The sequence below is a fragment of the Typopeltis vanoorti genome, chromosome 5 (genome assembly GCF_054136105.1).
Source record: "Typopeltis vanoorti isolate ZY-2024b chromosome 5, IOZ_Tvanoo_1.0, whole genome shotgun sequence".
NCBI lineage: Eukaryota > Metazoa > Arthropoda > Arachnida > Uropygi > Thelyphonidae > Typopeltis > Typopeltis vanoorti.
In genome coordinates, this window is record NC_143553.1 from 126,533,163 (window position 1) to 126,546,731 (window position 13,569).

General features: G+C 34.0%; 1 protein-coding gene across 2 annotated transcripts in view; it reads right to left on the bottom strand.

Moving 5' to 3' along the window:
* LOC150106800 (programmed cell death protein 4-like) overlaps window positions 1-13,569 on the bottom strand; it is a 244,041-nt gene that overhangs the window by 15,398 nt on the left and 215,074 nt on the right. For both annotated transcript variants that reach the window (XM_090392713.1, XM_090392712.1), the window contains exons 8-9: window positions 12,088-12,198; window positions 4,225-4,364 (exon numbers count right to left, since the gene is read on the bottom strand). In XM_090392713.1, coding sequence (XP_090248839.1) covers window positions 4,225-4,364; window positions 12,088-12,198 — 251 coding nt within the window. The remainder of the gene's footprint in view (window positions 1-4,224; window positions 4,365-12,087; window positions 12,199-13,569) is intronic.

Genomic DNA, 13,569 nt, shown 5'->3' on the forward strand with positions numbered 1-13,569 from the left:
GTCTACTTAAGTGGTGCCTTTTGGAATTGTCAGCCATTGTTCTTCAGATTCATCTTCAGTACAAAGCTGAAAATGCCTGTGACATTCAGCAAAAATTATACTAATAATTAATCTCTCTCTCTATCCCCTCCAAGTTCTTATGCCATGACACTGCTGAAAGCTGACTACTCAGCCTGTCATATCTACTTGCTTTGTAATTCCATATATATATATATATCCCTTCTCAACAGAAAATTCTTCATGTCTGGCAATCTCACAGGTTAAAACTGCATGATCATTTTCTCCAAGTGGAGGCAGCATAGTTAGATTGGCTGCTGTTAAGTTCTCTGATGCTACGATGAGATCCAGCACTCTCAAACCTTGTGTACCCTCCGTTACATGCTGCTTCAGGTAATTAACTCTCAGCAGCTATACATTCCATTTCCTTCCCTGCCTGTGACCATTCCTCCCCCCAGTCTGTGTCCACGTAGTTGACATCACACACAATAATTACTCGAACTGCACTTTGCCAATGCATGTCATCTACATTTTACCTTATACTCCCCAGATAATAGCAGCAACCTATTACATTTTTCATCATGAAGCTATCTCACACCAGATAGCCTCAAATGAACTGCCCTCTGATGAACTGCTACTCTCTGCTTCAATTCTGTAATCATTAGGAAAATCCTCCCCCCCCCACCCATCCTGTTTCTTCTGTCCTCTTTAAAATCACCATATCTCTTGCATTTTATTCCTATGACCATATCATCGCTGGTCAACCAATTCTCACTAACGCCTATATTGAGCTAACTAATGCCAAAAACTCCTTACCCTTATTTTGAATACTTCTGACATTAGTATATATAAACTGCAATATCCCTTCATTCCATAATGTCCCTTACATATTCCATTGCTTAGCCTGCTAAAGTTAAGAACCTGGGTTGCTACATTTAGCATCATGTGATCATTCTCCCACTTACTAACCTTTAGGTTGCCTGGATCCACACTCACCTCACCCCACTCCCAAACATTCTAGTTTCCCTGACTGCATTTCTGAATGCTCACTGAACAATTCTTCAAGTAATAAAATTTTTATAAATGGAATCCAGTAAATTTTTGTCTATAATTTACCTATCAGTTCACTCTTAACTATACCTGCATTCTATTGTTTTAATTATTTTTAATATATCATTCTTTTTACAATCTGTCAGTTACATTTAAGTTACATGTAATTATTACTAAGACCCAGGCTACTTTTTTAACCATATGGTATAATTTGTAATAAAGTATTTTTTTTTTAAATCGTTCGATACTTAATTTTGAGGAATGTGAAAGAATGTTTCAATAATATATTAAATAAATTATAAAGAAGCAAACATAATTTAATAATTCTTTTGCATTTGCTTTTTTATGATATGAGGAACAATGTTTAGTTCCAGTAATTTCTTAATTCAGCTGATCTTCCAAGTGAGTGTTTGCCATCTATAACCAAAAAACTTTATAAAGACTTTTCAACTAAATGTGAGCTGGCCAGTCTCATATTGGCCGTAGGAAGGATTTTTCCTTCCAGAAACTCATGCTCTATATCCTGCATAATTAACTGGTCAGAAAACACAGTTCACACTTGTCTCATAGCCTGTGCTGCTTTGACCATAATGCCAGCCAACCAATCATCTCTGATTGCGAGCATGCTTTAATTTGAATCATATGAAACTGCAGGTTCATAATAAGTTGAGTTGTTATAAAAAAATAAATAAACAGAATAAATGACAGTTGGAAGTTTATTTTTCACTTGGTTAGACTATAATAAATTTAGTTTAATCCTTTATCCAAGTGTAAGCAAACAAAGTTTGCACCTGAAAATATCTTCAGGACTGGGGTAAGGTAGTGCAACACCAGGCAACAAGAAGAACTTCTCAGCGTTGGCTCTACCCGGTGGCAGACTCACCCCACCACCAGACAGAGCAATAATCTCAGCGGTGGCTCTACTCAGAGACAGACAAAAACCTACTCCAAGCAGAGCCTCTCATGTCTCTTCAGTGGGAGACAGACCCAAACGTGGCGATACTAAGACAGAAGCAATAGGAGAGGTCATATTTACCTATAGGAGTTGCCAACAGGTGTACCACTTTATTATTGAATTACTCTGGATTTAGAAAAAGAAGTTGGAAGTTTATTTTTCACTTGGTTAGACTATAATAAATTTAGTTTAATCCTTTATCCAAGTGTAAGCAAACAAAGTTTGCACCTGAAAATATCTTCAGGACTGGGGTAAGGTAGTGCAACACCAGGCAACTCCAAGCAAAGGTGGACCAAGCTCTCATCACTCCTTGTCTCAGTATCTCCCATAATGCCAAGCACATCTCCTTGCGGACATGTATACTGCTATGCATTAAGGGAAGGGCCACGTACCCAGACTGGTTTCAACCTTTATTGAGGTCTCATCAGTGGGAGGCAGACCCAAACATGGAGATACTAAGGCAGAAGCAATAAGAGAGGTCATATTTACCTATAGGAGTTGCCAGCAGGTGTACCACCTTATTATTGAATTACTCTGGATTTAGAGAAAGAAGTTGGAAGTTTATTTTTCACTTGGTTAGACTATAATAAATTAGTTTAATCCTTCATCCAAGTGTAAGCAAACAAAGCAAACCCCAGTCCTGAAGATATTTTCAGGTGCAAACTTTGTTTGCTTACACTTGGATAAAGGATTAAACTAAATTTATTATAGAATAAATGACAAGTTGTGGAGTCTTAGGTATCAAGAATATTATTTTATAAGACTATTACACTTTTTTTATATATGTTCATCAAGTAGCTTTATTTTATTATCCTACATTTTTCGCCAATTTTTTTTTTTTTTTTTTTTTCTATCGGCATCTTCAGGGAATACAAACTAGTAAGCTACATGAAGGTAACAGACTACGTTATAACTGATGGTTCTAATTCATATACAAAAAAATCAGTATTGAACGAGGCAATGCACGTGTCTTGGGAACGTGATTTATTCGTTATGGCTCATGATGTAATTGTCATGAAAGTTCATTTCTTTGATGTTTAATGATCTGATTAAAGCTTTCCAAATCAAGGTTAGACCTTGATTCTTGTTTAGGTTTTCAGTTTTACGGGTGACTGTAGCTGTTTTCTTGAAGGTTCTTGAATGGTAGTTATCTTCTATATAGGGCATAAGGCTCTTATCCCACTCAATGTGATGGTTAGTAGAGCCAAGAAAGTGGCAAGAAAGGCCTGAAATGTCTTGTCTGTTGTTTCTGACATATCCTATGTGTTCTTTCTTTCTCGTTTCAAAGCTTCTAGAGGTCTGACCTACATAACTAATACCACATGAGCAAGGTATATTATATACCCCAGAGTACTTGTAGAATGGATGAGGATCTTTCGGTGATCTTAAAAATTTCCGAATAGTGTTGATTGGCTTGAATGCTACTCTGATATTATGTGGTTTTAGAAGGTTAGCTAATTTTTTGGAAATGCTGTTGACAAATAAAATAAATAATAAAATAAATAAACAAACATGATATTGATATTGTTGTATGTTGATGTATACTCTTATAACATTATATAAGAAAAGTGTAATAGTCTTATAAATAATAGTCAAGAAAATATTCAACACAATATTATTTTATATTTCAGAAATCAATCAAATTAATCTTCAGGTGCATTTAAACATTTCTAAGTGTGACTGAAAAACTAGGTTTGTTGTAGAATTTTTTTTTGTTTGTTTGATCATAAAGAAACTTTAGAAATTGTATATTCTTATTTTTATCCTTTAACCAAGCATAAGCAAACAAAAGTCTGAACATGAAATATCTTCATGATCAGACTACTTGTGACATGTAAAGATACTTAATATACAAACTTTTGCTTCCTCATCCTTAGATAAAGAATAAAAACAAAATTGTAATCTCTTGTCAGATACAATTTACTTTCTGAGCAAGTGAAAAAACTTCTTATAACTGAAGGGCAAAAAACATCCCATTATCCCTATGATCACTTGGAGATCCCATGTGCTATGGACATAGTCACATTATCTGATGTCAACATATGCCTTTATAAACTTATGTATCTTTATTTATAAAGATACATAAGTTTTAAATTAAACTTTTCTTTCCAATGTGTTTCTCATCCTTACATCATATCTATAGATAAAAAGATACATAGCTTTGAAAAGAAGCTTTTCTTTCCATTTTAGCGTATGTAATGAAGTATAACAATTGTGCCTACCTGGATGGCATATTCTTGACTAGATCCTCTGATAAAAATTCACTTTGATGACACTTTATTACAAATTTTTCCAAAACTGTATATGCTGCAGGAACATCAATACAAATATCTGGCATCTCGCTGTACACACGCTCAAAACCCTACATGCAAAAAAGTGCAGAAGTTATTCCAACTTCTAATCAATAAAATGAAGACAAGATATTCAACTTCCAAATAAAGAAATGATTTATTTAAATATCTGAGGTTAAAATTTAAGTCAAGTGGCACTATATAGCTAACATTGCACATATTCATTCTGTGATTTTTCTGTTAATTTACAAAGCCTACAATTTGTTAAAATTTTGCTTTTAAAAGCCTTATTCACTTCTAATATTTTCCTTCAAGGATAGAGGATAATTCAGAGAACCAGCTGGGAGTAACAGCTTTTAGACAAGTATAGCCAGAGTAACTGAAATAAAATTTTTAACATATACATGCAAACAGGAATAAAGGAGAACAGTTTAGACAGTAATCGACATTGTGAATCCAGGGATTATGGATAATGTGTATTTGATATCAGATAGATGGTAATTGGTAACATATGAAGTTAGAACAATTTTAGACAGAAAAATTAAGGCCTCCAAAGGACTTAATTCTGTTTCTACCATTCACATAACTCTTCATAATCTAAATGAAAGTTAGGAATTTAAATGCCAGCTTCTGCCACAACTAGTTTTGAAATTTGGTGTATTGTTGCACTGAAGTGAATGCTGTGAATATAAGAACATTTAGTTTAAGGCAGTTATCAACCAGGAGAAGACATTTTGAATGCTAGGATAACTAGTGCATGCATGTTCTTCTGAATATTAGTATTACTTTCAAGGCTCTATGGAGTCCAAAAACTCAGAGGTCAGACACTCACAGACCACAATAACCTTGCCTTGAATAATTTTTCTTGAAGGTTTTATAAAAGAGGCACAGGAGAATGAGTTTACTGGGTATGAAAAATACCCTAAAGTGGCATACAATTTAAGCATGTGACAGAAAAAGTTGCATGTGTAAACAGCAAAACTAAAAATTCTTCCACCAGGAGGGAGGGGGGGGGGGAAGAGAGAGAGAGAGAGAGAGAGAGAGATAGAGAAAGAGATAAATATATATTGAGAGTGGATAAGTAACGAAAAAGAGCACATACTCTGGATAGAAGAGCATAAATTTCCTGCAGAGTATGTGCTCTTTTTCGTTACTTATCCTCTCTCAATATATTGATCACTTTCTCTCTTTGTTTTTTGGAACAATAATCCATAAAGTTACCACCCAGTAGCCTATAAATGTATGAAGTTTGTGACCATAACATAAAAAAAGTATTCTGAATATAAATTGTCAAGACATCCAACCAGGAGAAGGCATACTGTTTATTCAGGAAAAAGTTTCATAAAGTCAGTGAAAAATATCAAATTTATGTAAGGAATAAAAAAATTGCAGTATGAATATTTTCTATTCATCATATCCTCACAACTATTATTTTTGAGGAAATTACAATATATATACCAAGTATTAATTATAATAGCTTTAATGAATCACCATGAAGGAATTGAGGTAGAACTATGTTCTAGGTGTTTATCAGAACTTTTCATCCCCCTGCCACTACCCCTGTAATACTTCCAATATTTTGGCAAAGTCAGAGTGTCCGTAATGGTGGAACTAGATGTCCACATGTTCAGAAATTCTGATATAATGGTCACTCTGGACTTGCTGACAATGGCTTTGGACATCCATCACATGTTGTGCTGGAAGAAGGCCACTCTCTTCCACTGCAGTGAAAACAAACATCAGAGGCTATCCCTGGAATCTGCCTCAGCCCCGAGAAACTTTCCAGACCCCAAGAAACTTGGGTGCATGAAACTGCCCCCAAAGAAGAGCTCTTCTTCAGATCACCAGTCCAATGGCTAAGACCACTCAATTTAGCCTGCTAGGGAGCACCATCATGTTATCTGTTAGTGCCTTCGTGCACATACGCCGTTATTCTGGGTTTCCCTGATTATGACTATTTGACTTTGCCAGAATATCAGAAGTATTAAAGTTATTGTAATTAATATTATTTATTATATTATTTATAATATATATTAATAATTATTAATAATATAATTAATTAAAATAGTATACATTGTAATTTCCTCAAAAATAATAGTTGTGAATAGCCAACGTATAAGCCTTTCTACAGAATTACTCATATCCTCACATTATGGATTTAACATTTGAGAAACAAACAGTCTGAAAATAAATACCTTCTGTATTATGTTCAATAACAAGGTTTAGGAACTTTGAAAATTAAAATTACTGAAGAAATGGTTAATACTTCTTTTTTTTTTTTTTTAATGCAATCTCTGCCCACATAAGGCTGTAAACCTACAGTAACATTAGTACTCAGAGGCCAAGTTTCTTTTTAATTATTTTTTACATAATCCAGAACCTTGCTCTTCAGAGCAAATTTGGAACTTTTTCAAGCCATTTCACGCCAATAAGCAGTCTCATGACAGGATTCAAACCAGCAGCCTTCTATATAAAGAAGTGTGTAAGCTAATCATTCGGTAAACTATGCTAGTACGAAGACTTAATGAACACTTTGGAGATTATTTGAATTTTCAACAAGATGGAGCCATCATACTGAGAAATCTCCTATGGTGCAGTACAGGATTCCCAAAAGAGAACTTGACCAGGCAATGAACCAGTCATTACCTGGCCCAAGACAGATAATAGGGAGGATACCTCTACACAGTTTTATGAGGAATGCAGAGAACCAACATTTGCATTCTTTTAACCCTATGTCCAATCCTCACATTCATAGTTGCCCTGTAGGAGAGGGATCTTTATTATTTACTATTAACTAGTTTCTGGAAATTATACATATAATGAAACATCAGATAACAGGAACTCATTTCAAATAAAATTAAATTTTATTTGAAACTGTATTCTGCCTTCAGGATTTCCTGTCATGTCATCATTGCTATTTTCTTAATTTTACAGATTCACTGTCTAATGTTAATACATCATTTGTTATGATTTTAGCAATGCTCCCACATCAGCTTCCTCAACTCCACTGAATCTCACATCCTTTGTAAAGTTTATGATTTTCACTTCTTTAATCTGAATCTCGGTATGAACATCATTAAGACAATTTTTTCCAGCTACTATTCATCAACTTCATTCTTACCTTGGTTCACAAGTTAAACTCAATTAAAAATGTTACACTTTTTATCCAAAATTCTTCTATATTAATTTGAGTGTGTCTATTTCAACAATTAATTTTCCTAAATATAAGGCATAAATAATAATCTTTATGACACTACTGCTTGGATTGCATAATGGATATTGTATGTGATGGCAAAAATGCTATCTTCACATTAGGACATCATCCAAGTCCACAATATGAACAAAAAGCATTATCAAAAATCAATATTTTCTTCATCACAAGTATATATTTACTTCAGGAATCAAATAGATGACAAATCAATCTCAATAGCCTTAGCTGCCTCAGCCGTAATTCTAAAGAACAGACAATGACACTAGTAGCTTCAACCTGAATCATGACACATTTTTAAAATTGCACTTTTTTTTTTCCCCTTGAAAATGATGAAACTAGCTTCAAAATGTGGTGAAATTCTCTATATTCTTCTCCTTTTCTATAAATTAAAGATATCAAGAAATTATATTCATGGTTTAATCTTTTATCCAAGTGTAAGCAAACAAGTTTGCACCTGAAACTATTTTCAGGACTGGGGAAACTCATATAAAGAAGCTAATGACTTCACATCACTTGCCTTAGTATCCCATAATGCAAAGCATATTTCAATAACAATCATGTATAATGCTATGCATTATACATTCCATAAGGAAATGTGCTTTGCATTATGGGATACTAAGGCAAGTGATGTGAAGCCATCAGCTTCTTTATATAAGTAGCCACAGTCCTGAAAATAGTTCAGGTGCAAACTTCTTTGCTTACATTTGGATAAAGGATTAAACCAAGAATATAATTTCTTGGTATCTTTAATTTATAGCAGTGTTTCTCAAACTTCAGATATCTGCGTAACCCTTCTTAAATTTTCATTATTACCAAGTACCTCCTTATTAAAATAACAATAAATAAATAAATAAAGTATATTTCATTGTTTTCATTGTCTATTTGATTTGAATTATATGTTCATGTAAACAAAAAATATGATTTATTTTTAATAAAACAAAATTTGGAATAGATTTCTCTCCATTTCCCGTCCATGAAGATCTACATTTCAAGTAATTCATATCATACTTACGAAGATTTTTCATCTTCTTCCTAGTTTGTTCTCTAAAGATGTTAGACGACACATCCTTATCAATTTCATTTGATCCAGATACAATCAATGTTTTCTGGTTGCTTACAACTACTTGTATTTGCTATATTGCTCTCTTTTGTGCATTTTATAAATCCAGTCTTTAACCAATGATCCATACTTAAGAATTTGAAAGCTAAATAAATTACCACCTATTTACTCAAATTTAACTCTCATTTTTTCCCCAAAATTAAAGCTAAAAAATCGTGTTGCGAGATATCATCATCATCATGCACATCAAGGATTTAGGCCTAGCATGATCTGTTCTTGGCCTTAGAAGTCATTGTTGAATTGTTTAAGAGGACGCCTGGTTTTCTTTTTCCTAATGGGTTGTTTTGGTAATCTTTCTATTTTCATTCGTGTTCCATCCATTTACGTTTATATTTTTTAATTTTTTCTATTACTGATTCTTGGTTTAATTCTTTCAATAATTTCTTCATTTCTTTTGTGATCGAAAAGAGTATACTTTGCAGTTTTTCTCATAAACTTCTCATTTCTGCTGTTATTAATCTCTGTTTATCTTCTTTATTTTATTGTCCAGATTTCACTTCCATACAATAAGACTGCGGGCTAAAGTATTGTATAATTTTAGTCTGGTTTGTTTTTAAACTAGGTTTGGTTTAAATATAGAGTTAATTACACCTGTTATTTTTAAATATTTTGCAATTTTTACGTTTATATCTTTTTCATATGTGATCATACATCCTAGGTAGTTAAATGAATTCACCTGTTCTAAGATCTTGTTATCTATTACTATCTTAGTTCTTGCTGGATCTTGTCCTTTAAAGGCCATAGTTTTAGATTTTTCTGTTGATATTATCATACCATAATCTTTGGCTATCTCATTTAGATCTAAAATGGCTTTTTGTAAGTTATCTTCAGAATTTGTAATTATTATTTGGTTGTCTGCAAAAAGGAGAGTGTTTAAGTTGACAGTAGGAGAAAGTTTAATACTTTGATGGAAATTTTTATTCCATTTTATTATTATTTCATTTAGGTAAATATTAAAAAGAGTTGCTGAGAGGGGACATCCCTGTCGGACCCCTTGGTTTATCTCTCTCATATATGATAGCTTTTAGGATATTATTTGGTATTTGTCTTTCTTTTAATATGTTAAATAGAATGCTTCTTTTAACTTTGTCAAATGCTTTTTCAAAGTCAATAAATGCAGTATGTGTTTCTAAATTGTATTCTCTTCTTTTCTCTACTATTAATTTTAGGCAAAAGGCCAGATCTATACATGATCGTCCTTTTCTAAATCCATTCTGTACTTCTAAAATAAAGTTTTCGGAATATTTCATTAGTTTGCTATTTAAAATTCTGCTATATATTTTGTAACAGGAATTTAGTATACTTATACCTCTATAGTTTTTAGGGTCATCTCTACTACCTTTTTTAAAGATAGGAATCACAATTGCTTTTTTCCATTCTATTAGTGCAAGATATATGTGGGAATTTTTGGAAACTAAAGTTTTCAGGGAAAAAAAAAAAAAAAAAAAAAAAAAAAAAAAAAAAAAAAAATTGAAAATGGTGCAACTTACTAAGAAGCTCCTATTCGCTATCGCTACTTTTGGCATCGAGAACAGTTTCCTTGTAAGCATCGTCAAAGTCATCTACCCAAATAGCTTCATCTTCTTTCTCATTTTCAAGCAAAAATTACCAGTAATTTGCAAGACTGGAGATATGTAACGAACAATCCTTCACAAATGGCTACTGAAAGTAAAAGATGAGCACCAAACAGACAGCAATGGTAGGCGAGTAGAGATAGAGCAGCTATGAAGAAGTGCATATGATTGGTGCGGTATTAACAAAAGAGTGCGCGAACCAAAGGCAAAGGCAAGCCAACAGTTGAGTTGAAATGCTAATTCTCTTCAACTGAATTCCATAATATCTGAAACACATTCACTATATATTCCTTAGTTTGAACACGTTCATGACGGGGGTGGTGTCAAGCAAAACCATATGTTGCACCAGCAACATATGGTTTTGCTTGAGTCTATACAGCAGTTTCTGTTGGAGGGAAGGTGTGATTCATTAGTGTGATTCATTAGTGCCATTTTTACCCAGTTGTCTCTAATTGCACTATTTGTTGAGAAATATATTACACAGACTGCAAATGTCTCTGTACCTTATTCAGTGATACAATAAAACTACTTGTTTTTCTTGCATCTTCAGTATAGTGACACTGTTGGGGAGGACATGTTGTTTACCTCAGGGAGTGAGTTACTATTGCCAGGACATGAACGTTGTGGCGATAGTAATTCATACATAATATAAAGAGAATTCATACATAATATATAATTTATTGAGAAATATATACGTTTAAAACAATTATTTTTTTTCTTAATAATGATTCCATATGTTAATGATGCATAGCCAAAAAGCTGTTAACGTGAGTTGATGGCCTGTGTTGCTCCCGCAAAAATTAGTTCCAAAAGTGATTACTATGATCTCTGCATTCCCTACCACCTCCGTTGCCTGGACTCTGCGCCACCACTCTTCATGCAATACACACAAATTACGCGCTAGCAGTAGAAGCGGAACATAACTAGTGTAGTGTAGTGTAGATAAATACTGATTAATAAATACTTAAGACTGATTTCAGTGAAAGTTATAAAACCCTTGTTTAAAATGACTGAGCAACAGAAGAGTATAAAATGGGAATGCGAACAAGAAAATAGAGTGTTTATCGAACATTAATGAGCTGCAGGAAGATCCCAATCTTCAGAAAATTGGTGTCCGGATACTCTATTTTTGGGATAACTTACTGCTGTGAATCTCTCTTCTCTGCAATGAAATTTGTCAAGTCAAAACATCGTGCTATCTTCACTAACAGCCACCTGTTGAGCTTCTTAGAACAGCTTTGACATCCTACCAGTCAGATTTTAAACTATTAACTGTACAAATGGAGACTCAATCAAAGCCTTCAACAAGTAGAGATTAACACATTTTTTCTTTGGTGAGTAGGACTACTATATAGTTGTTTTTTTATTATTTACAAATACAATTTTAAAATAATATTTTCTGCGGCTCTTGAATATTCAAAAATGTATGAAAACTATTATATGTGCCTCTTATTACCAAAGAACTTGCCCACCCCTGATTTATAGTATAACCAAGTGAAAAAACTTTCAACAACTATTCTCATTTTCTAGTTTCTCTCAGAGACCAAACATGAAAGTGATCATGTTTGGTCTCTGAGAGAGAGACCAAACGTGAAAGTGATCCAATACACAAGGTAATACTAATGGCAAGGTGGAATTTGAATCCACAGCTTCTCGGTTGCAAAATGAAAATGCTATCCACTCAGCCACATCCTGCTGTATTGCATCAATGTTCTACTAGAATGGATGGAATGTGCAAAATATGTTAGGATAAAAAATATTACCCATGAAATTGAAGTTGGTGATATGGAAGAGTAAATACAGTAAACTGGCTACTATTTAAAGTTCTTTATAAAAGATTATGTTGCAGATAAGAATACAATTAAGTAAAAACCTTTATAGTTTCTTACTCTTTTCATCTGATCTGGAGTTACAATGACACTTGCAGCAAGGAACTTTAACAATCTGCACATTAAATCCATTGACCTTTCTTTCATATCTTCTATCACCATTACTACAGCCTATGAAAATGTTTGTTTTATGAATTACCCAACTGTAATATTCTAAATAAACAAAAAAAATCAGTAATCTTTATAAACAACCAACAGCAAATTGTACTTATATCAATACTAAAATTTAAGAAAATATTAAGGTAAGAATATATGTATAAAAGTATCATCAGATAAAACAAAATCTGTAATTATTATTATTATGTAACACCTCCAGGGAGTCCAAAGACTCGTCGAGGGAGGGCACCTACTCTACAACTCTGTCTCCACCAACTGTAACTACCTTCATCATCTACACCAATGCCATCTACCACCGACTACTACCACTAGTATTTTCACAAACATTCATGCCCAAGGTGGGATTCCAACCTGCAGTCTTTTGGCTGAAGAGTGGATATGCTAACCACTTGGCCAAGTAACCTAGATACTGAACAGTCCAAATGGTATTAATGGTCATATTGATTTTCAGTGGAATACACACATCTATACGTACCGAGGCTAGTGATTTGGATTAGAGGGTGGCTAGTGGATAGATTACTATTATTATTATTACTATTATTATGGGCGACTCCAGGGAGTCCTTAACTCATCGAGAGAGGCCCTAAACATCATGTCCACACAACTATACGACATTCTCACAGTATCTATCATACCTTGCCTTGAACTCACTCACCATCATAGCACCCACAACAGACTCTGGCAGCTTATTCCACTCATTTACCACTCTAAAAGTAAAGAACCCAGCTCTAACACCCCTGCTAACCACACTCTTGCCCAGCTTCCATAAATGTCCACTAGTTCTCCCACCACCAGTCCTGATCTCAAAAATATCCTCTGAATTAATCCTATAGAAACCCTTTAGCAATTTGAATGTCTCAATCATATCTCCCCTTTTCTGCCTATCAACTAGTTTCTGCAAGCCACAAATCTTCAACCTGTTCTCATATGGTTCATTCCATAGACCTGCTATCATCTTAGTCACTCGCCTCTGGATCCTCTTCACCTTCTCCCCATCAAGAAGGAACCTAGGTGACCAAATCTGGGCACAGTAGTCGAGATGAGGTCTTATCAAGGCTTGGTACAGAGGTACAATAACTTGCTTGTCTCTGCTCGTCAAGGTATTTTTCAACAACCAAGTGAGTTGATGAGCTGATTTAGCTATTTTTGCAATGTGCCCCCTAAACTTTATCTCCCTATCCACCAACACTCCCAAGTCCCTGGCCTCATCAATCTCCTGGAGTACAGTTCCACCAATGTGGTATACTGCTGCTAATCTTTGCACCCCAAAATGCATAACCTTACATTTTGTCACATTAAATTGACATCCATTCTCCTTAGCCCAGAACTCTAATCTATTCAAGTTGTCCTGCAAGATTTTGACAT